The sequence below is a fragment of the Brienomyrus brachyistius genome, chromosome 5 (genome assembly GCF_023856365.1).
Source record: "Brienomyrus brachyistius isolate T26 chromosome 5, BBRACH_0.4, whole genome shotgun sequence".
NCBI lineage: Eukaryota > Metazoa > Chordata > Actinopteri > Osteoglossiformes > Mormyridae > Brienomyrus > Brienomyrus brachyistius.
In genome coordinates this window covers 37,087,561-37,110,742 of record NC_064537.1, presented here as the reverse complement: position 1 = coordinate 37,110,742, position 23,182 = coordinate 37,087,561, and the positions used below count along the sequence as shown (strand labels likewise).

The following is a 23,182-nucleotide window of genomic DNA, read 5'->3' as shown; positions in this document are numbered from 1 at the left end:
AAATATCTGTATTATCCATCCATACATTTTCCAAACCGCCTATCTTACTGGGTCGCAGGTGGTCCAGAGCCTATCCCGGAAACAATGGGTACGAGACAGGGAACAACCCAGGATGGGGGGCCAGCCCATCGCAGGGCACACTCACACACCATTCACTCACACAGGCACACCTATGGGCAATTTAGTAACTCCAATTAGCTTCAGCATGTTTTTGGATTGTGGGGGGAAACCGGAGTACCCGGAGGAAACCCCACGACGACATGGGGAGAACATGCAAACTCCGCACACATGTGACCCAGGCGGAGACTCGAACCTGGGTCCCAGAGGTGTGAGGCAACAGTGCTAACCACTGCACCACCATGCCGCCCTATCTGTATTATATCATCTGTTTATCTGCTGTTATTTAATTAGCACAGCAAATTTATATTAGCTCAAAGTGCAGATATATGTCATGGATTGTTGATTTTGTGTGCTGAATGTGCAATCATGGTTTTATAAAAAATGACTAATTAATGGGCTTGAGATTAGAAAAAGGCAGCCCCTTAGACCTATACTGTAACTCCTTTTTATATTGTCACCTGCTGCCCCTGTTGGACATTTTTGCGACCCGTGTGGAATGGTAAGGGTATCGCATAGACAGTAGCATAGTACAGTGTTTCCGCAGGGTCTGTGGTGGCACTGTGGCAGCGAACTGGGTACGGCGGCATTTAAAACGCTTTTAGAGAGCATTAGAGAGTGAGACGGCAGTACCCCAAAGCAGCATACTCGCCTGTCAGCACCTGCCAGGCCTTGAGAGTGTTAAAGCATGGTGCTCAGGGTGGGGGCTTCAAGACGAGACAACCAAGGGGAAGAACCAGGCGCAGCTTTTCGAACAGCCTCCAGACGCCTGCTAATGTATCTCTCCCATCTTTTGTCTGTGGCCACCATGGCTTCCTGTGTGTTCTGGTGCGTGTCACAGTCTGCCACTAGCTCTGCGAGTCCTCATATCCCTGTCACCGTCTCCTCTCTTACAGGCAGCGACGATCGAGCCCAACGCTCACGCCCAGTCCTGTCATTCAGGACAGTTCACCAGCACTGGGGAGTGTTGTCGTCAGTGTCAGCCTGGTGAGGGCATGGTGAAACAATGTGGACGACAGCAGACCGTCTGTTCGCAGTGCCTGGACAGTAAGTATCCCACCTTTTGTCATCCGAGTTTTATTCATGGGCTTCCCATGTAAGCATCATACTCAGAATCATCACTTCCTTGCCTACATCTCCTCCACAGTACTGCCAACTCATGGGGATCCTTTCCTGCAAAGTTTGAGTACATGTTCTAAAATTGGTTAGTATAAGGCACCAGTAAATGTGAACAAGATGCTGAAGTGCAAGTCAGATAGAAAAACTGGACCTTCATGCTTTTCCCTCTCTAATACTAAATCACGATTGCGAAGTGTGGATGAAAATCAGATCAAACTGATTTCTTCTCATTTTGACTAGTGCTGTTATTTTGACTTCATTTTTCTAGGCCGCTTATGGTTTCGGTCCAGGTGTTTGGTCATCACCCATTTTTGGAACCTTCAGTCACTGGCTGATGCTTAGGAAATATGGAAAGGTGTTAGAAGATGTTGCAGTTATTTGACGTTATTTAACAACGTTTGCCCTTGCTACCAGGCAGTTGGTATTTTTATTATTCGATCATGAAACTGGGGCGGTCCTGGTTTAGTCTCTCTCTTCTTTATTCTTATGAAAACCACAAGCAAGTGTAAAAGCAGAAGAAAAAAATCTAGCAGAGTAACTATTTGCAGCTAATACAAAACACATACAGGCATTTCTGTTGTGCATTCCCGAAAAACCTCGAGTTATACAAAACCTCTCAATAAAAACAACAGGACATGGGAAAAATACACTTGGGAACTTGAAAACCCAACCTGACCATTACATGTAATGTTAACATCTTTGAATGTTACAATTTTTCTTCTTTTTTTCATGATAATGAAGTAGATTTTGTGAAAATGGGCACGAGCCCGTGCCAAGACACTGACCAAGATAAGCTGTTAGAAGGTGGATGAATGGATGCCTGGATGCATAGAGTGTGTGTGCATCTCTCCCTCAGATGATATAATACAAAAACGAATCCAGTTAACCATTCAATATGACTTGATTCTGCTCTGGCTATGACTTTGATGTGTTGTCTTTTTGTGTCCTACTTCTGAAGTAAAATCATATTCAGAATGTTTTTTCAAAACATGTCACTGTTTATTTTGCACTACAAAAAACGGTCTGAGGCTCTTTGTAAGTGATGTTGATGTCAGAATGAAAAAAACATTACTGTAATATTTAGTAATACTGACGCGACTCTTGAATCGATTTGTGACAGCTTTATCGGTTTTTGGCCGATTTCCTTCTAAATTTGAGCTGGATTGGGGGGCTTGAATCAATGCAGGCATCCTGTAGACCGGATTTCCATTTGTATCAGTTTTTTGTTACATCCCTAAAAATGAGCACTTCCAAAACAAAGCATGTGGGCTGACTGAGTATTCCTCCATGGAGAGAGGGCATATTCAGGTGTGACTCTCCACTATGCAAGATCTAAACATGCTGCTGATGACATTATGTAAAAGCTAGTGGAGATTCACGTTATACAGACATCTTTCCTCTACGCCACAATCGCATTTAACAAATTTGCTTTTTGGAAACCTGCGTACTAGCATTACTCCCTGAACTGTGTTTTTGCAAAGGCTAGTTTGAATAAGACAGTATAAGTGCTTTTCATTTTAAAAATAAAAATACTCAGAGTGTGTTTTCTGGCTATATTTTAAGGTGACACACAAATTCTTTGCGAAAAGAGTTTCATGATATGCTAAACTCCACCCATGGCTCATTACCAGTTATTCCATTTGATATCTTGATGAGCCTGGATCCTATCCAATGTATCACTGGGCATGAAGCTATGGACATCCTGGATGGGATCATAGGGCACATGCTCGCACAATATAAGCAATTTAGAGACATCAGTTCAAATTACATCTTAAATCTTGGTCTGCGGAAGCAAACCCGTGTGAAGTTGAGGAGGACATGCAAACTCCATGCACACAGAGTACTGGGGTCATAATCAAGCCTGAAACTTTAGAGGTGTGAGACTACAGTGCTGCCCACAATATGGGCAATTTAGAGTCACCATAGTACCTAAACCACACATATTCGGTGGCCACAGTGTTCCCCACCAAAACCACCAATTAAACACAATTATAGGCAATCACCAGAAAACTTATAAAATGCCCAAGATGATTACCAACATTTTTAACTACTTCAGTAGCATATCCTAAAGTAACAGAACAAGCATATCTTTTTAGGGAACAAGGTTTTTACTTCATTGTCAGCTCTGGAAGATTCTGCGATAGGCTTTCCAATGGACATCGGGGCTAGGGTTGGAGGCTGACAAGAATGGTATTAGTTATGATTGAAAACAGATAAGCAAATAGTGGATACCAGTAATTTTAAGCAAATGCAGGAATTTTAGCACAGACAGGAAGTGAAAATTCGCCTTCATTTTCAGAGACATAAGGGGCTGAATTACAGTATTTCGGCTGGAATTGTCTTCAGCTGAACTTGGCGCTCCTCCATGTGTCTCCATGTAGAGGCTGATCCCTGGACAATTCCTATCCACTTTCCCACTCTCTGACTGCTTTGTAAGTGTGTTATACAGCTCAGTCTATTTCAGCATTAATCTGTATCGCACTAAATCATCAGAGGTGAAAAATGCACATTGGTGGGTGGCTGCGGTTTTTCGCTGCGCCGTTCCTGCCACCGGCGCCATGTGAGCGGACAGTCACCCAGTGACGCAGTGGGGCTTCCTGCACATATGCACCTTTGCAGTTAATTCAGACTGACATCAGCAGATCTCCCACAAGAAGCTGGCAGTGCTGGATTTTAGGCAAAAAAAGCAGTTTCCTGTCAGACCAATAAGATATTTTCTGTCAGAACGTTGGGTGTGTACAGCACTGTGGGAAACTATTTTCTGCTGGGGGAAGCGCATATGCACGTGTATTAACATAGAATAATAGCAAAATTAAATCAATGAATAAGTAATATTTTCTACTTTAAGTTGTCATTATCATGTAAGTATATGTCCAGCTACTTGTATTTAATGCTGTAATGTGGAACTTTTATATGTCAATGAATTTTATTCTGGATAGATAGTGTATTTTTTTTAGCAGAATAAGCTTATTAATTGCAGTCTGACCTATTGGCCCATAGTCAGAAATAAATCTCAAGGGGGGTCCAGCAGTTTTCGAGTAGGGTACAAACTCTTTATTTTACTACCTGGCTACATGCCTGGTTGTGTGGGGGTTCAAACCCAGAATTTTACTGTGCGGTTGTCTGTCTCCTTGCAATGCAAACATGTTTTCATCCATGTTTTTCATGAATACAAGTTTGTCATATTGTACTAATAATATTTCATGTTTTTTCTTTTATTCACAAATTAAAGTAGAATAGCCTTCATTTTTTTAAACTAAAATGCGACATGTTTAATTTAATTAAATTTAATTAAACTTTCATTATTATGCATAGTTGTATCCAGTGCTGATATTTACCTCTGGCATTCTCTCTGAGATTTTGACATGGGCAGACAATGAGGATTCTTATCTTAATTTAAAGTGATTATCTGGAATTAAAGGGATTGCATTCCTTGAGAGATTCTTGGCCATTTTGTCCTGCTGACAGGTCAGATAGATAAGCCTTGCTTACCTGAATGCCACACCTAATGCATGCTGTATAGATCCAAATTAAAACTGGCACAAAAGCACATAATATGATTAATTGTAGATTGACTCATTGATAATTTTAATATTTGCTATTAGGAAAAATCTACTGTAGTGTGTTGACACTCAAAATTAACAGGAGAAATGTAAACAAACAACAGACGAGTCATCGATTTGTTTTGCTTTTACTTTGACATTTTATTTGTCATAAATCACTTTTTGTGCAAAACTAGACAAACCAGTCACCTGCCAAAAGAAGTATGTCTATGGCGAAATGTGCTGTTTCTTAGTTTGCCAAATGCTACTGTATATGAAAAGGTTGACGTGACTCTGAAGAGAAATACTTGTTCTGTGTAAATACATTATTAAAAGTATTTCCTGTAGCTACCGACAAAATTCAGAACGGATATTTGTGTGACTACTGTGAAATGAGCTTTGCTATAGACTCTGGAGAATACAAATACAATTAGTACGTAGTACTATTGTTATATAGTACTGAACTATAGTGTGGAAGGCATCTGTATGAATGTTTATAATGACAAACAAACATCTTCGAAGAAATGCAAAGCTTGCTGGCAGGCACAAGTAAGAGCTGTTCTTTACAGTCTGTAATTGCGTGCCTTGTGCATGGCATTGAACATTGTAGCCTGTAGGTTAGATCCCGTCAAAGTCCATTCAAAACCAAGGCCAAATGTGCTGTGTCAACCAGCTCAGAGAGCTGCATCAAGCCTCAAGAATGCTACAGGGGCCAGTATGCTGGTGGAATGACTCACATACACTTCAGAAGTAGAAGCAGAGCAAGGCAAAGAAAAGCTTCCTGAGAAAAAGACTTATGTCTGGTGATCAGACAATGAGAAATAAATAAGACATATTTAAAACATTAAAGGGATGGAGAAATTAGCCAGCTTTGCCGATGGGAGGAAAATGAGAGACAGTCACTTTGGACAAAATGGAGCCAGGCGAAATAACTGGATATCCAAGGCATTTCAGGAGACAAGCCTCACCCTTTTAGTGTATTCCAAGCAATTTTGCAGTATGAAGTAGCACTTTCTGGTAGATTTAATGAAGAAACAACAGTAAGCTCACATCTTATACCTTGCCTAAAGAAGTCTGCTGCAGTGGTCATAAAAGAGACCATTAACAGCTCAGTATGGACTTTATTAATGTATTAACATGCATTATTAATGGGCAAAATTATGGTAATGGGCCAAAGATAAATGCTGTGGGGATAAAGAGTGGGGGTCAGGGTAAGGAGGGGACAAAAAGGCTAAGTGGGTACATTTCCACTGCAGCAAGTGCAGGCTTCCCCAGTCACAGCCCTCCCCCAAACCTATTCCTGACACGTGAGTGGCTCTATTAAACCAGCAAATGGACTTATTTGGAAAGGAATGCATCCCTTCCCCATAGTATCCCATCTTCAGTTCTCCATGAACATCTAGGAAGAAGAACACTGGTCATGCTCACAGCGGTACTGAGATGTTTATCACATTGCGACGTCCAAATACAGGCTTGTAGAGACGCATAAAATCCCTGTTAACAGACAGGGCCATTAAAATGGGATGAAAATAATATATCATCGCTGCATTGTTAATTATTTTGAATAGTAATACTGTATATGACAAATTTCATGGATTAGACGTACTGACAGGTGGGTGTTGGGGCACACGTGACTTTTTACATTTCAGTTGATATGAATACTTATAAAACCCTACTGAGCAAGTGGGATGAGTGAGGAGCTTAATCTGAATAAATCCTTTATAAAAATATCTTTATGTATGTTTTCATCAGTTTATGCCCAGTCTGCCAACATGTCAGCACATCCTGAAGAGCTGCTTAGTCTGTACTTCCTTTCAGCCACATTTTTAGCCCGCTTGCAGCTGTGTTGTTGCAGCACGGGGAGCAGTTCCTCATCTTACAGTTATGTATTCCTCATCTTCTACACTGCACACGCTTGTCTGCACAAGTCGTTTTTATACCCGGCAACACCGGGGTCTGATCGCTCCCCTTTCATGATTTACAAGCCAAAATACCGGAGCCATTATCTAGAGAAGTCTGTGTTGTTTCGCTGATATGAATTAAGTTTTCATTGAGGACCAATAGCAAAAAGCATGACCTATGGCCAAAAAACTCAATGTTTTCTACAGTCTGCAATCATGGCTAAATGATTCCAGGACTGGTTGAGTGTAGAGAAATAACAAGAAAGAGTGGGTGACTAATGACAGCTGCGGGAAGTGAAGACCACACTGTCCCATTGGTTATACTGTGTAGCGCATGCTGGAAATAATATTTAGGACTTGTGCTGTATGTGATGCGTGCCGCTGTATGCATCTTTACAGCATATAATAAATATAAAGCAATGTACAATGAAATTTAACTCTACCCAGCTTGTTCTTGCTGAAAGACATAAAACCTAATAATCCTTATGGTCGGGAAAAGCATCTTTTGAAAAAGTGACAGGTCTTTCATATAAGCCATATGCTGTAATGTGCAGTAAAAGCTTTGGCTGTCGAGGCTGAAAGAGTGGAAATGGCCTAGTTTCTGGCTGAGTACTGTGGGGCCACATGCTCTGGTACCCTAAGCGATAGCTCCCTGCAGACCCAGCTCTCTACTCACCACTGCTCGGAGAAAGAGGGCTGCTGCATAATTTAGCATTTCCTATTATACCCAAACATAACTCCCTGCAAACATAAAATATTGATTACATATTTTCCATTATTTAACCCCTCCTCCCGACCCACCTCAGAGAATGACAGATTAGCGCAGGCAAAAACATGGCATATTTGCGGCCGGTGACCAAGCTCACGCAGTGTTTTCCTCTCCCCAGGCGAGACCTTCTCCGAGAACTACAGTCATACGGAGGTCTGCCAGCCCTGCACCAAGTGCACGGGCCTAATGCGCATGCTGACGCCCTGCACCGACTCCAATGATGCCATCTGCGTGTGCGACTACGGCTACTTCATGAGTGAGATGACGGGAAAATGCGAGCCCTGCACGCTGTGCCCCGTGGGCATTGGCGTGCTGCTGCGGTGCGAGTACGACCGCGACACGATATGCGAGGAATGTATCGACGAGACCTACTCAGATCAGGAAAGCTCTCTGGATCCCTGCCTGCCCTGCTCCATCTGTGACAGCACCCTGGATGTAGAGTTGCAACCCTGCAGCAAAGTCAAAGACACTATGTGCCAAGGTGAGGCCGAGTCAGTCCATGAGTCCATGCTGTCTCCTATGTGTCAAAGTTCGTGATTTCACGGGCACTAGCTTAATGGGCTACCATCTCACTGCCCATGACAGAGCGGTCACCTATTTGTCAGCCCCTGGTATCATCATCAGAACAGAAGATGAATGTCCAAGGCATTTATATTGCAATTGATCAAGGGAGGTTCTGTGTTGGCAACTTACAAGGTCAACAGAATGACCCTCCACACTATGTGGTCATTGTAGGTTTCTCTGCCCATTACTCAGAATGTATATGCATTATTAGGATAGTCACTCTATTGAATTGTGTATGACAGGCCGAGGTCCCATTCAAGTAGGAGGAAGAAGAAAAGAGGTTAAGAAGTAAAAGAGACTTTTGTCTTCCTCCTCGACTCACCAGTGCATCATGCCCTTGGGCGTGGAGGGCAGTGCAGTCATTAGAGGGCATGTATCCGTCTGGCAGAAAGAAGAATGCACTGGATAGATTTTGCATATGAGCGCTGATGCACACGACAGAGCAGGTTTTGTACTTGTCACCGCATGTGTCTCTGTTCACTCGTGCATGCTCACACCAATGCGCTGTACAAATAGGCTCTGGATAAAACGTTTCAGCCCCTGGGCAGGAAAGGGAATGACTTTTGTTTTGTGTTGATGGAGCGGAGAATGATAGACATGTTGTACATGGTAGCAGAGCAGGATTGACATTGTTAGGAACTTGCACCCGAATTCGTAATGAAATCATTTTGAGTTCATACTCCCAAATAGTGGCAGGCAGTTTGAAATAGGTATGCACATGTCTTTAAATATTTTTCCTAAATACTACAAGAGGAGAAATAACTGGATATAGATATTTGAATTTTTTTATCATCAGTTATGCTGAAGAGGATACATACATAGGCATACTGCATACTGTCTAAAACAATGGGTGACCATTTTTAAAATGGCAGGTCTTGTGGGGTGTTCATGGTATGCAGTGGGCAGTACCTACCCAAAGTGGCCCAAGGAAGGCCAACCAGTGAACAGGTGATATGGGCATGGACACCCAAGGCTCATTTATGCACATGGGGAGTGAAGGCTAGTGAAGGCTGGTCCGACTATAGCATAAATTGCTGAAAAAGCTAATGTTGGCTATGATAGAAAGGTATCAGAACACACAGTGCATTGCAGTTTGCTGTGTATGGGGCTATGTATCCTCAGACTGATCAGATTGCCCCTGCTGACCTATGCATTCCACCAAAACTCCCTACGATGGGCATATGAGTATCAGCAATGGAAGAGGGTGGCTTGATCTTAAAAGTCACCTTTTTTGTTACCTGACATAGCTGCACCATGGGAATATGACAAGCTAGCATAGGCAGTATGATGTTCTGGTAAATGTTTTGCTGGGAAACCTTGGGTCCTGGCATTCATGTGGGTGTTACTTTGGCACGTACCACCTAGTCAAATATTGTTGCCAAGACCAAGTACAGCCCTTTATGACAGTGGTATTCCCTAATGACAGTGGCCACGTTCAGCAGGATAATGCACCCTTCCACACTGCAAAAATTGTTCAGGATTGGTTTGAGGAACATGAAGTAGAGTTGACTTCAACTCCCAGATCTCAATCTGATCGAGCGTCTGTGGGATGTGCTGCGCAAAGAAGTCCAATAAAAAAGAAAAAACACATAATGTGTGGCTTGGACTGCAATAATCTGCACATTTGACTTGCATGTTTGTACATAAAGAATAGCTTTTGGGTTTAGCAGTGGGCTATTTTTTTTAATTAACAGTGGTGGCTTGGGACTTATTTAAGCAAACCCCACTATACAGTCTCTCAGAAAATATAGTAGTTTACTGTATTACTGTAATACCACCCAAACCTAAATTTCCATAAGTATGAAAGTAATGTCTTTAGAAAGAAGCTACGTTACTGAGAAGTCGTGCATTTCAAAACGTATAATGCATGGCTTACAAGCCTTTATCCTGACATAGTAATATTACATATATTAATGAAAATACTATTTATTCACATCCTTTGCTCTTCCTTAAAATGTCCAGGACCCCTAAGATGCAGCAGAGGGTCTGACAGGATGTAATAGTTCAGGGCCTTGACTTGACTAGCCTGTTGGTTCATATTGTAATGTAGTAAACTGAGTTTCCGGTGCATGTTTGAAATGATTTATACACACTTTTTAAAGCAAATCATCCAAAATGGTTTCCTTACTGGAATCTAGATGTAAAAATAGAGTTTACCTCTCATTCTTTAAAAAATCTTTAAACAATCACACATTTGTGACCTGTCGCCACGAAATGAGTCTTAAGTCGCACTGGTAGAACTGCACCCATAAGACTCATTTCGTGGTGATGGGTCACATATATGTCCCATCCATTTTGTCTTGGTAAGGACAGGATTATAAATAAGCTTTTCTAGCAGGTCTGACATCACTCTATTTATCAGTGTTCTGAGCAATGGCTTATTTTTTTAAAATTTACTCCCAACTTGTAGCAATAATGTAATTACTGATTACTGATTTATTTGATTACTAGGGTGCATTTCCACATAACCAAATCAAGATTTACATTTGGTTTTATCATATATTTTGCTTATTTTTCATAAATACACATCACCTTTGGAATCATGAAGTTCAATTGTCCTGGAAGTATCATTAGAAATTTATGGAAAGGGGGGCTTTACAAGTGCAGTGTGATTTTAATGAAAATCAATGAGAGCACCATCTAGCCTAATGTGTGTACATTTATATGGTGGGTGCAGAACATTTTGGCTAAAGCCCCGTAAAACAGCCCTGACCACACCCTTGTACTTAGATAATATATATGGATGTGTGTGGCTGACATTCACATCATAGTATTTAGAGTTTTGCTGGTTTCAGTTTCCACTAGATGTGGAAACATTTTCAGAAAGAGCCAGGCATGGGTGAAGGGTGCCTGCAATTCAAATGTGATTAGAGGAATTTTATTAAGTAATACACAGGATACACTAAGACCACCGAACAAGGAAGCCACAGACACTGCCAGAAATTTTGTTTGGCAAAATATACAAAATATATGTCAATATATTACTCTTGAGTCAGTGATGTTCACAATACTCAAGTCTTTTTCATCAGTCTTGTGTAAGTGAGGGATTACAGAAATAACTGCCCTTGGGAAGAAACTGCTCTCAAGTCTGATTGTCTTGGTTTTGATTGTCCTGTTTTGTTCTCCAGAGGGAAGGGCAGCAAACCGGCAGTGTCCAGTGTGTGTTGAGTTGTTGTTAATGCCACTGGCCTTCTTTTGGAGTTGGCCAGTGTACACCAATCAGTTATAACATTAAAACCACCTGCATAATGTTGTGTAGGTCACCCATGTCCTGCCAAAACAGTTCTGACCCGTTGAAGCATTGATTTCTGAAGTTGTCCTGTGGTATCTGGCTCCAAGACTTTAGCAGCAGATCCTTTAAATCTTGGAAAGTTGTGAGGTGGGGTCTCCATGGATTGGACTTGTTTATCCAACACGTCTCACAGATGCTCAATCAGATTGAAATCTGGGGATTCTGGAGGCTAGGTCAACACCTTGACCTCCATTTCATGTTCCTCACACTGTTTCTGCAAATTTTTGCAGTGTGGCAGGGCACATTATCCCTGCTATCTGGGAATACTGTTGCCATAAAGGGGTGTATTTAGTCTGTAACTATGTTTGGGTAGGTGGTATGTGTCAAAGTAACATCCACATGAATGCCAGGACCCAAGGTTTTCTAAAAGAACATTGCCCAGAGCATCACATTGCCTTCGCCAGTTTTCTTTTTTCCTGTAGTGCATCCTGGTGCCACCTCTTCCCCAGGTAACGATGTGGCCACCCACATGATGTACCTGAAAACCTTGTTTCTATTCCCCATGGTCCAGTTCTGACCCTCACCTGCCCATTGTAGGTGCTGTCCGTAGTGGACAGGGATCAGCATGTGTACTCTGACCGGTCTGTGGCTACACAGCCCTCTACGCAGCAAGCTGTGACGTACTTTGTGTTCTGACACCTTTCTATCAAAGCCAACATGAACTTTTTCAGAAATCCGTGCTACTATAGCTTTCCTGTGGGATCGGACCCGATAGGCCAGTCTTTGCTTCCTATGCGCATCAATGAGCTTTGGTGCCCATGCCCCCATTGCTGGTTCCCTGGTTGGCCATCCTTTGACCATTTTTGATAGATACTGACCACTGCATACCAGGAACACCCCCACAAGACCTGTCATTTTGGAGATGCTCTGATTCAGTCGTCTAGCCATCACAATTTGGTCCTTGTTAGAGTCATTCAGATCCTTTTGCTTGCCCATTTTCCTGCTTTGAACACATCAACTTCAAGAACTGACTGTTCACTTGCTTAATATATAATGGCACCTTTGACAGGTGTCATTTGATACAAGTCAATCAATGTTATTCACTTTAATATCTTCTAGTGTTAAGAATGTAGTTCCAATGACTTGCTGAGCTGTCTTTACCACGTGATGCAATTCTGTCTTGTCTGCTGCAGTAAAACAAAATACTGCACTGGATGCTGTCAGTGGTGGCACAATAGAAATTAACTACTGAGGGAGGTGATGTTGTTTTAGATCTCTGAGGAAGGACAGTCTTTGTTAGTCTTTCATCACTTGGTGAGAAGCATTTGCCAACCACTTGAGATGCACTGTGATATAAACAACTAGGAATTTAAAGCTTTTTACCATTTCTATCTCCTCCCCTTGAATGTAGAGGGCAGAATGCTTGTTTTTCCTAGAACTCCAGAAGTCTCCTTAGATTTTGGGGTGTTAAGGACCAGGCTGTTGCAGGAACACCACTCTGTAAGATAAAGATATTGCACCTTCCTCCTGTAAGCTGTTTCCACTAGGAGTACGAGTATTTATGGATACATAGTCAAAAATACAGTCAATATGATCACCCTTGTTTAACTCAACACCCAGAGAATTACATACTTAACAATCACTTTGTGAAAGCTGAAAAAGAGCATAATATATTGATAATGTGTATGACTAAATTAAAACACTGTGGAATAAAATGCTGCTTTACTCAGACATAATTCTGACCATATGTATTTAGAACAGAAAATTATTAGCATCACCAAGACTATTGCAAACTGAAAAATCTTAATCATTAAAATTCAGTGCCTGAATCGTAATTTTTTTCGTATTGATATTGATAGTTATCACGACTTATTTCAAGCCTTTATTTCTTCACTTAAAGGCTTTATGATTACATACTGACATCTATTTTTAATAAAGAACTCATAGCCTACAAAAATAATTATCATTTTAGTGTGTAACACTAGAAAAAAAAACACAAGCCAGCATTTGAAATTTAATAAAACAAAAAGTGAGCTGAGAAATTTACCCAAAATAAACAATAACCAAGACCTTATCTACCAATCGAGTCAGTCACATAAGTGAGTGGTGTTGTCATGAGTCTGTTGTTTTTCTCCTTTGCAGAGTCTTTGGTGACCAGTTCTTGTTCATTTTTCTTTTCCTCACTCACTTTCATTAAATTTCTCACAAACTCACCACACTGTATGTTAGTTATGTCCAACAGTGATTTCACCATGGGTTATATCCAACAGCAAGGACTTAATTATGCATGGCTCAGAAAGCGCAGGCAGAGACTATGTAGAAGCAGCTTGAGGCAAATTTCTTTAACATATACTACATAATCATTAAAATTGCAAAGCTGCAAAGTTTTGTTTCCTAAGACAGAGTAGAAAATATTTATCGGTAATTTATTGGTGGTCTCAACATAGCTAATTATTTTGTAGTCAGTATGACTTGCTTAATTTCAAATTGCACTTTGATATGCTTTGGTGGTATGGTATACTGCTGTATCTTGGGTTCCTAGTACCATGCTAGAACTTCATAAAAATTTATCGTGGGGAACCCCTCCCCCATTTGGCTAATTTTATCGCCAAGATCTCAAAATACTGCAGTCTACCCAAAATATATTTGGAAATACGTAAATAACATTCTACAAATGACAGTACTTTTGGAAAGTATCTTGACAGCATCTTCATTCTTCCACCACTCTCTATGACTCCAACAAAAGCAAACCTAGGTAAGCATCTGCAAAGCCCCTAGAAAAGAAATCCGTAATACAAAAATAATAATACATTTATTTACAACACTGGGGTTATAAAAGACTTTTGCCTAAAATGCATTTAAATGAAAAAATCTGATGTCCAGATATCTTGAGGGACAGAATCTGCATTAGGCCAGTTGGACAGGGCAGCATTGGGGTGGAATTCTCAGAATATTATTAGTGAATAAAACCCTGGATGTCGTAATAATTCTAAATGAAGTGCCTCAGCATAATGACCTACAACCAAAGGTAGCAGCATGAATCACTCCAGCCCTGTTAGTGCCATACAGTACTGAGCAAGAGTACTGCAATTGTAGACTCCTTTTATTTTTTCCAAATGAGCATGACTGTCTCTGAGTGCATCAACCACTCACTGCTGCCCACATGACAGTAGCAGTTTAATCTTTTACTGGATTTATCACTATAAATATAATTTGCTTGTGATGGTTCTTGGGAAATAATGGTTAAAGAAAGGCAGTGCCAGCTGATTGCAGAGCTGCCAGAAGTAGTGCTCTATCCTGTGGGCTGGTGGGCTCTTTCTGGTGATGGGCCCAGAGGTTCTTGCATACCCTGCTGCGTGAAAGGCTGAAAGTCTTTTGGTCACAGTTTAGTGCCTGCTGGATGGATACTGGCAGTCAGAAAGCTCACATTGTGATTTGTCCCTTGATGAGAGCGTACGCAGACCCCCATTGTTCTCAGTTGTGATGGGGAGTGGGGGGGGTGACGACTTGTGGATAATGTCCAGGATATTTACTTAGTCCAACTATGGATTCCAGCGTCCCCTTTTCATGTTTATATGAAGTTCATGCGCACTTAGCTGTTCAGATTTCAGTGCGGTCATTGTTTTTCAATAGCATGCATTTACATAGCATGCAATTTTGCACTCTTGCACATTATGCACACATACTGCTAACTCTGTATACATATTACACTCTCACACATATACAGTTGACTTGGCTGCTACTTAATAATTGCACTATTTAAGAGCCCTTTAGTTTATTATATCATATATATAGTTTATATTCATATAGTTATATATTTATACTATAATTATTACTATGTACATACATACACATACATAATTACATGTATAATTATATCATTATCATCATTACTGCTACTGTTAAAATTAATTACCATATAATTATCACATTACCCAATTGCCAATCTAGTGTTTATTACTTTTCTGTACATACCTTTGCTAATTGTTGTATGTTTTTTGTAATTTCTTTTAAAAGCACCACCAAGGCAAATTCCTTGTATGGAAACATACTTGGCTAATAAAAATGATTCTGATTCTCAAAAGCAGTTTATAGCCTTTAAATGTATGGGTGAATCTACGAGCTTACATTAAGGTTGGAATTTGTTTCAAAATTTGATGAAATTTTGATACGATACTCAGCAATGATGTGGAACACTTATCTAGTTTGACCCCAGCAAACTGACTGTCCTTTTTGTGTCCATCTGTGTGTATAGTGCATCATTGTATTACTTTGTAGAGCGCAGCCCAATGGAACCAAAGGTCTACCCAGTGTGAGTGCTGACCTTATATATGACCCCCCTGCTCCCTCTGTGCCACAATGTCGGCCTTGTGATCTGTTGTTTGAAAGAGCATAAGTTTGGATGTGTGAAGGGACGAATGGCATTTTGTTACCATTTAGCATCTTTGCCTAGAATCCATAGTCAGATGAAGAATCGTGTCCTTGTGTCAGGCAAGCAGTGTCTGTAAGAGCCGGAAGTCAACTGGAATCTGCCCTCCTTTGTTCCCAGCATTCCATTGGAATTCCGTGCGAACCATTCCACACTGTGACTAAAGGTTGACATTAACTCTTATGCCAGCACGCGTGTCCACTATTCACAATTGATTTTCTACGTTTTATATTCTTCGAGGTTATTGTGTATGGGGGTATTGTGTTGGGAGGGGAGGGTGGGTGTTCCATCTACCCATCCATTCTTCTTCCAACTGTCCAGTAAAGGGTCTGAAGGAGCCAGGAGCTTATCCTGGGAGCACTTCATGGGACCCCATCAAGCAAAGAGACTATTATTCCAAGCCACATGAACCCTGGCAAACTTCTCTCCCTGCATGTATAAAAACAGCTACCGTGGGAGCTGCAAGATTAATACTTTCAGGATACCTGGTTGGTAGACACTTTTATCCAGCAGGAACTGCATAGCTACCACTTTGACACTTGCACTTATGTACTGTTATATTTGTGTTACATTACAACATTAGATATGTAAAGGATACCATAAAACCATGTGGCAAGTATTTTATATATCTTCACATGTATCTTCCTGGTCGTATTTGCATTTGAATGTCCTTTTTCAGTTGATCTGTGTAACAATGACAGTGATAGAATGAGCACCACCTACACTGAGATGGGACTATTATTGTAAAGAGAATGAAGATAGGCCACATAGCAAAGATTCCACATATCAGTATCCCTGTGAGATCTTATAAATGCTGTAATACATACCTCCCTGGCTTCAAGGGGCTCAGTATTAATGCTGCCCAATAATTCACTTCCATTCATCTCACACACCAAATATATAAGTATATGTTAGGAGTACAGTTTCAGGCTGGTCTTTAGAGTGTCAGTGGAGAGGTTTTGGCTTTCAGCGTTGCAAGAAAAGAAGGGGAAAGAAGGTCGAAGCGAACGTGGAGGAGTGACAGACGGGGGGGATTAGTAATAGAAGAGAGAGGAAGAAAATGGTGGGACCACAGGAGGAGACGGCAGCTGCTGAGAAGTGTTTCCGATCAATATGAGCGATGAAGTTTCTCCTCGTTCTGCTCAGGTTTCTCTGCTCCATCTCCGGATGACCCCTGCAAGCGCTGATTATATTTTGCTGCAGAGCTCAGTCTGCTTGATAAGGGTCCCAGTTTCACCCCCCCACCCCCAAGCTCATCCTGTCCTCCCAGTATCTATGCCCGGCCCGTTCTGCAGTACGCAGCTGGTCAACAGTACATGGGAAGGGGGGGGGGGGGGTTCACCACACCATCCTTCTGTCACAGGAAGTGCGAATTATGCAAGCTTTTTCAAATTCAAATCAAATCAAAATTTAGTCACACAAACAGATATACGTAGAACTGTGGGTGGTGAAATGCTTATTTGCCTCCAAGGGAACATAAGTGTAAAAGGATCAAATGTTAAACAATAAATATTAAACAATAATTATAAATATCCATAGTGTGCAGTTAACAGTAAAGCGGCAGGTGGTAGTGCTGAGGGCCTAAGGAATAAATAACTCAGTATTTACACATCTAAGCTGTGTGTGTATATGCTGAGTAGGCTGCTGGAGTACGCACAGGTCGTGGGCACTGTCCTCATTCAGGAAAGGAGAATCACCATGGGAAGAATCCCATCCTCTGTGTTTTTCTGCTAGCCTTTAGGCAGCAATAGCCACCATTTATTTTTATTTTTACCCTATTTAGCCTATTTTGAACGTCATGCACCAAATTTGTATTGTGGGGGATTTTCATCAAATCCTGCAGGTTTTTTTTTTTTTATCACCCATCTCACTGGATCCAGCTTGACATGTGTGGGTGCGTAAAATTTTTATCTTAAAGTCAATGATCGTAAGTCGTGATGCTAATCATATGAAAAGGGAACCAAATCAGTGGATCATTATAGAAAATTGAATTTTATGATTTAATAGGGCCTTTAAACATTAGTCATTAATATGAGATTAAGAATTTTGTTTTGCAACATCGCAGTTACTCGTAATTAGAAAAAAAAATTCACAAAAGGAACCCTGAAAAAAAAAAACTATAAGCATGTCGCAAATTAATGTGTTTCAGTAAAGCGGGGATGCCCAATTCCAGTCCTGGGGGGCCAGTATGCAACACAACTTGCAGATTTCCCTGCTCAGACATACCTGCTCAACTTGGTAATTAGATAATTAAGATGTGTTTGAGTAATAACTAGCAAACAGAACAGTTGAACAAATTTAAAAAGTAATCTTGCGTACTTGCTAAGAAATAATTGATATTTTTGAATCCTCCACTGTTCATTTTCTCTTTGAAACAATTAATGACATATTTAGCTATTTTTAATGGGTTAGCATTAAATAAAATGTGAGAACATCATTAACTCTGACCTGATTGTCAGAGAGCTGCTCAGTTTATGAGTCTTTAAACTCTCAGGTGTAAAAATCAATGACTGAAATGTGTCACAATTAGCCTGGAGATTTTTTTTATGAGCCTGCTAGCGAAGTGCTTGCTAAGCAGTATGTTGCAGCTGTATTTTATTGTATTACGAGGATTGAAAATGAGCCTTTAAATGTGTGTATCAGCATACTGCTGTGGAAAAAGTCAGCTGTTGGACTTTTTTGCAGTTAGCGTGCAAATGAGCTTCCAGTAAAAAAAGGAACCGCGAATGCGACCGTGCAGCTGCTGAGTTACAATAAGGTGTACACCAGCTAGATTCCTTTAGGTTCAACCAGCAAACTCAAAGCCCAGAGATGTTTGTTATGACCTTCCATTTGTGTGGACTGGCTCTGCTCTCCACATCACACACTCAGATCCTTTCTCTTTATAATTATAAGGCTAATCTTTGACGTACAAGGCACACTTAGAATACGGAGTATATGGGGCTTGTGTGCCACAGAAATAGCCACCCATTTTGAATGCCAAATTATACCTTGATTGTGGAAACACACTGCAGGTACTTCACCTCGACACCAAACATGATTTTTTTCTTATGAATTATGACAAGCCATATTAATAAGATGATAAATCCATTCTTACAACTGTTTGTCCCGTTCAGGGTCGCGTGAGCATCCCAAGCAGTTCTCATGCAGCACAAGGCGCAAGTCAGGGGTGCACCTGCATGGGATGTATGGCAATTTAGAGATGCCAGGTAGCCTGACTGTGTGTCTTTATGCTGTGTGGTGAAATCTGCATGACACAGGGAGAACATGCATAGTGGGCCACTATGTACCCCAGCTGATAAATATAAGCACATACTGTAAAGACAAGTCCCTCATATGCTGCAAAAAATACTGACCTGGTTACTATGCAAAAGATACTGACCTGATTACTGTGCTTGTATGTGGCTGATTCCAGTGGGTCATTTTTCCTTCTGTCAGAACCTGCTTTCAATGTCCCATTTATTTAGTACAACCGAATGATTATAGCTAGCAGACATACACATTGTCAAATGCAGTTTTAACAACAATATAGATTATCGCACATTTTTATGTCTAGTTATACCTATTTATCTTAGAGGAGGACTTTTTGAAGGAGATGAAAGTCCCATATGTATAGGGCAAACCCAGTCCAGAAATCCATTGTCAGTATATTTCACAGCAGAGAAGTAAAGTACAAACCAGGCCACTGAAAGAAAGCCAGCTGGCTCTTGCTGGCTTCTCAGCATCTAGCCCCCTCGTGTACGCAGCGTGCATTCCGACGTACGCCCCAATTCTTTTACCGCATCACAAGCACTCCCATTAATGTGAGCACTCTGCTCACTCTCTCCCAGTGTTCCCAGATCACAGTGCCTCTGCGGTTTAGTCATCCAATGATGAAAGTGTGGGAGAACTGGGTGGCAGAACCAGAAAGACCTGATAAGAGACAGAGATGCAAAGAAGGAGCCCGATGAAGAGATCTAAAGATATCTATGAAAGCTGGGGCTGAATGAAAGAGAAATGATGAGTTATACGTTGAGGAAGTGGACCACGAGAGTAGCACTGAGAGGCAGCAACAGAGGAAGGGCCTCTATTCATGACAAAGAAACTCTCTGTCACTAATGAGCATCTGGTAGTAACCCCACACCAATCTCTTGTTGAGTGGCAGAAAGGGCCCTGGGCTAAGAGCTGCTCTGGCCGTGTGGTTTGAGCACTGGGTCACGAAGCGTGCAGTAACCGAGGGAAGCGGCTGTACATATACTGTACACGAAGGTTAAGTGCAAACTCATGTGCACATTTATCTGGATCTTATCAAAACAAACAATTAAATGGACCTGCAAGAACCTTTAAAACTGAAAGAAAGACATTTCATGCTTGGCTTCACTGTGGAATTAATTGCAGCCTGCATTCATAATATACGGAAATTGGTCAAATTTGGAGAAAATGGAAGGGACAGTTTGGTTAAATTTCAGGTGGTTTTTAGCCGGTGCTAGCTATAAATCAATGGAAAAAGCCACCTTCCAAGGAACATGTTAATAATGTAAAACACTGATTGTTTCCATCAGGCAGAGATTAGGCTTTTGATGTTTTCTTATATTTTTGAAGTCTGCGCAGGAACGATTTATGTACATTTAAACGCATTGCTGATTTTCACTGCATGATCTACTGATTATTTTTGAAGTCTAGAAGTTATATGAGGCTGTAAGAAAAAAGTTTGTTCCTGTATCAGCGTATCTAGGAGAATAGTACGATTTGTGAAGTTTATCATGCTTTTACAACTATGCGCAACCACAAACAACAATTTCACAAAAAGCAGAATTGACGCAGGGGGCAACAGTTTGATAAGCTACAAATTAACCACTTTTCTGGGAAAACCTTCTCCTATCTGATCATATATTTCCCACTGAATTTTCTGCTTTTGTTGCATGTTCCTCATTGTGCAAAGTAAGACGCATCCCAGTAAAACAACTGCAATTACAGACATATCTTCCCAAGTGTTTTATTACCATTGTATGGCTAAATATCAAAAGGAGCCAATGGTTTTTTATTTGTGTAAAAATGTAAACTGCTTAAAAAGCATATTTGGTATTTGGGAAGGAGACATCTTTGCCTGAAATGTATCGAGAAATAGTGAATATGAGAGATAAGAAATGCCATCTGCGTACAGGAAAGAGGCAGAGGAAGGTACTTAAAGCCAATTACATGTTTTGCTGAAACTCTGGCACTTTTAATGAAGGGCAGAAGTTGGTGATATTCTGCTTATAATAGACATTTAATACCGTGACTTTGTATTCTAATCTAGTAATCATATGTACATAAAACCTACTTCTTTCCATAAGCACATACTATTGTCAGCTGTATCTATTGTACATTTTTGTTTTTCGTAAATTGTGAGTGTGTTTCTTTGATTTAGGCATGGTGTTGACCACATCCTTAGTCAATAGAATAAAACCTCCCAATAAGATCCAGAACTATGGTCTTTTTTCAAAAGCTTTTAAATAACCCAAACGATATGTTTGAAAGATGTGGTGGAAAAATGAGCAAGTCATCTCTGCATTAATAAATACCATGCCTGCTATGTTGCCCACTTGTGCCTGATCTAGTTTTCGCCCTTGCTCCCAGTGTGCCCGTGTAGATTCCCTATAAACTCACATGATCATCTGCCATCCTCTAAGCGTGCCTCCAGCAAACTGCCTCCCTGCCGTCAGGGAGGTGGGGGACTTTCCCTTCTTGAGGAGCCACAGGCGGAAAGTTCCGCCGATAAGCAACATGTTCCTCCATCTGCTGTCACTGTTGTTGTAACACCCTGGATGTCTTGAGGGCTGCTGCCAGTGAACTTGCGTCCAACATGGCCATACGATTCCTTGAGGGTAACATTTTTTGTGTGGAAAACCATGTTGAACTTGTGTACACCAATCACTCATTTCACTGTAATTAACACCCATCTGCAATGATCTGACTTCTCTGTCACAGAGAAACCAGTTAATACCATAGTAACAATTAGATCACAAACAATTGCAATAAATCTCTAAGGCATGAGGCATGAGCAGACTGAGGCATAAAGATCAACATTTCTATAACGACATATAAACTTGAGGTTTATATTGATATGTATTTATTTTGTAATGTCTCTTCCACAGCCATAAATCCCACTTATCCATCAGCCTCACCTGAGCCATCGATGTTCCCCTTCTTCTCGGAGAATCCTATGTCAGTGCCCCCCCCCGATGGTGCCACCACAGCCATGCCTAGTTCCCCGAAGCCCTTTGGTCAGGGGCTGAACAAAAAACTCATCCCCATCTACTGCTCCATCCTGGCTGCGGTGGTAGTGGGTCTGGTGGCCTTCATCGTCTTCAAGAAGTAAGCAAAGTAGCTCAAATGTGGCTAATGGCTTCTGGATTTGAAAGATGGTATTTAAATGAATGACAGTGCAGGCAAGCAATGAGAGTTTGGGTCTTATCTGGGGTCATTGCTTTAGACATAGGATACTGTTTAAGTAGCTTTTCTTCCAAGGGGGTGACAGTGAAAAAATAAATAAAAAAATTAACGATTCTGAAAACAGAAAGAGGATTGTTTCAAGAGCCGTAATGTTGCAGTTATATAGTTAATCAAGCCATCTGTTTCTCTTTTATCTGAATGCCTTTTGTTGTCTCTGTTTGGCTCATTTAAAAAAGCATGCTGAAAAATTGTACGTAATCTTATTGGCTCATGCATAATATCGACAAATTGTTTTGTCTTTCCCTGTTTACAAAATCTTCACTCAACCCAAAATTTGCTTGTGTTAATCAAACTGAAACAAACAACCATGCAGATGGCTGGACAAATAATTCGGTCTACAGTCATGGGGAGAGTGAACTGCGGCTTAAATATTTAGTCACCTGACAGTTACACTTTAAGCCATTTTAACAAAACAACCTCACTACAGAAATATATCTCTACACATAAAACAATTGCACCGCACTGGACTCAGGTATTGCTTGGTGATGTTTTACGGTGTAAAAAAAAAATGAAACCATCTAGAATTCCCCAAATGGGAATTTTTGTGATTATTTTTTTTCCCAAAAAGGAAAGTAAGAATGTTCCACTTTCTTCTGCCCTATTTGCATGTTGTAGGTGGAACAGCTGTAAGCAGAACAAGCAAGGGTCAAACAACTGTGCAGTGAGCCAGACCCCGTCCCCTGAGGGGGAAAAGCTGCACAGTGACAGTGGCATCTCGGTGGACAGCCAGAGCCTGCAGGAGCAGCAGCAGCAGCAGCAGGTGCAAGCGCATACAGGTGTGCATTTAAAGTGGGTGTAACTCTGAACTACACCTTGTAACAACCTCCAAACATGCACACCCATGCTTAGCAAATATTTACATTTGCATTTATTTATATAGCAGATGCATTGTTTAGTAGTCTTTTGGGACTACAGTATTTTAACAGTGCAACCTGTTTTTGGGACTTGCTCCCTGGTGGATCTCCATTCATTGCTAAGTTATTAGTAAGGAATGACAACAAAGCAGAACAGGATTATGGGTAATGGAGAAAGTAT

General features: G+C 40.9%; 1 protein-coding gene across 1 annotated transcript in view; it reads left to right on the top strand.

Moving 5' to 3' along the window:
* Positions 1 to 23,182, top strand: part of LOC125741915 (tumor necrosis factor receptor superfamily member 16-like) — a 35,551-nt gene that overhangs the window by 3,743 nt on the left and 8,626 nt on the right. The window contains exons 2-5 of the mRNA XM_049013434.1: positions 1,014 to 1,164; positions 7,567 to 7,929; positions 21,790 to 22,009; positions 22,763 to 22,923. Of these exons, the coding sequence (XP_048869391.1) occupies positions 1,014 to 1,164; positions 7,567 to 7,929; positions 21,790 to 22,009; positions 22,763 to 22,923 (895 nt within the window). The remainder of the gene's footprint in view (positions 1 to 1,013; positions 1,165 to 7,566; positions 7,930 to 21,789; positions 22,010 to 22,762; positions 22,924 to 23,182) is intronic.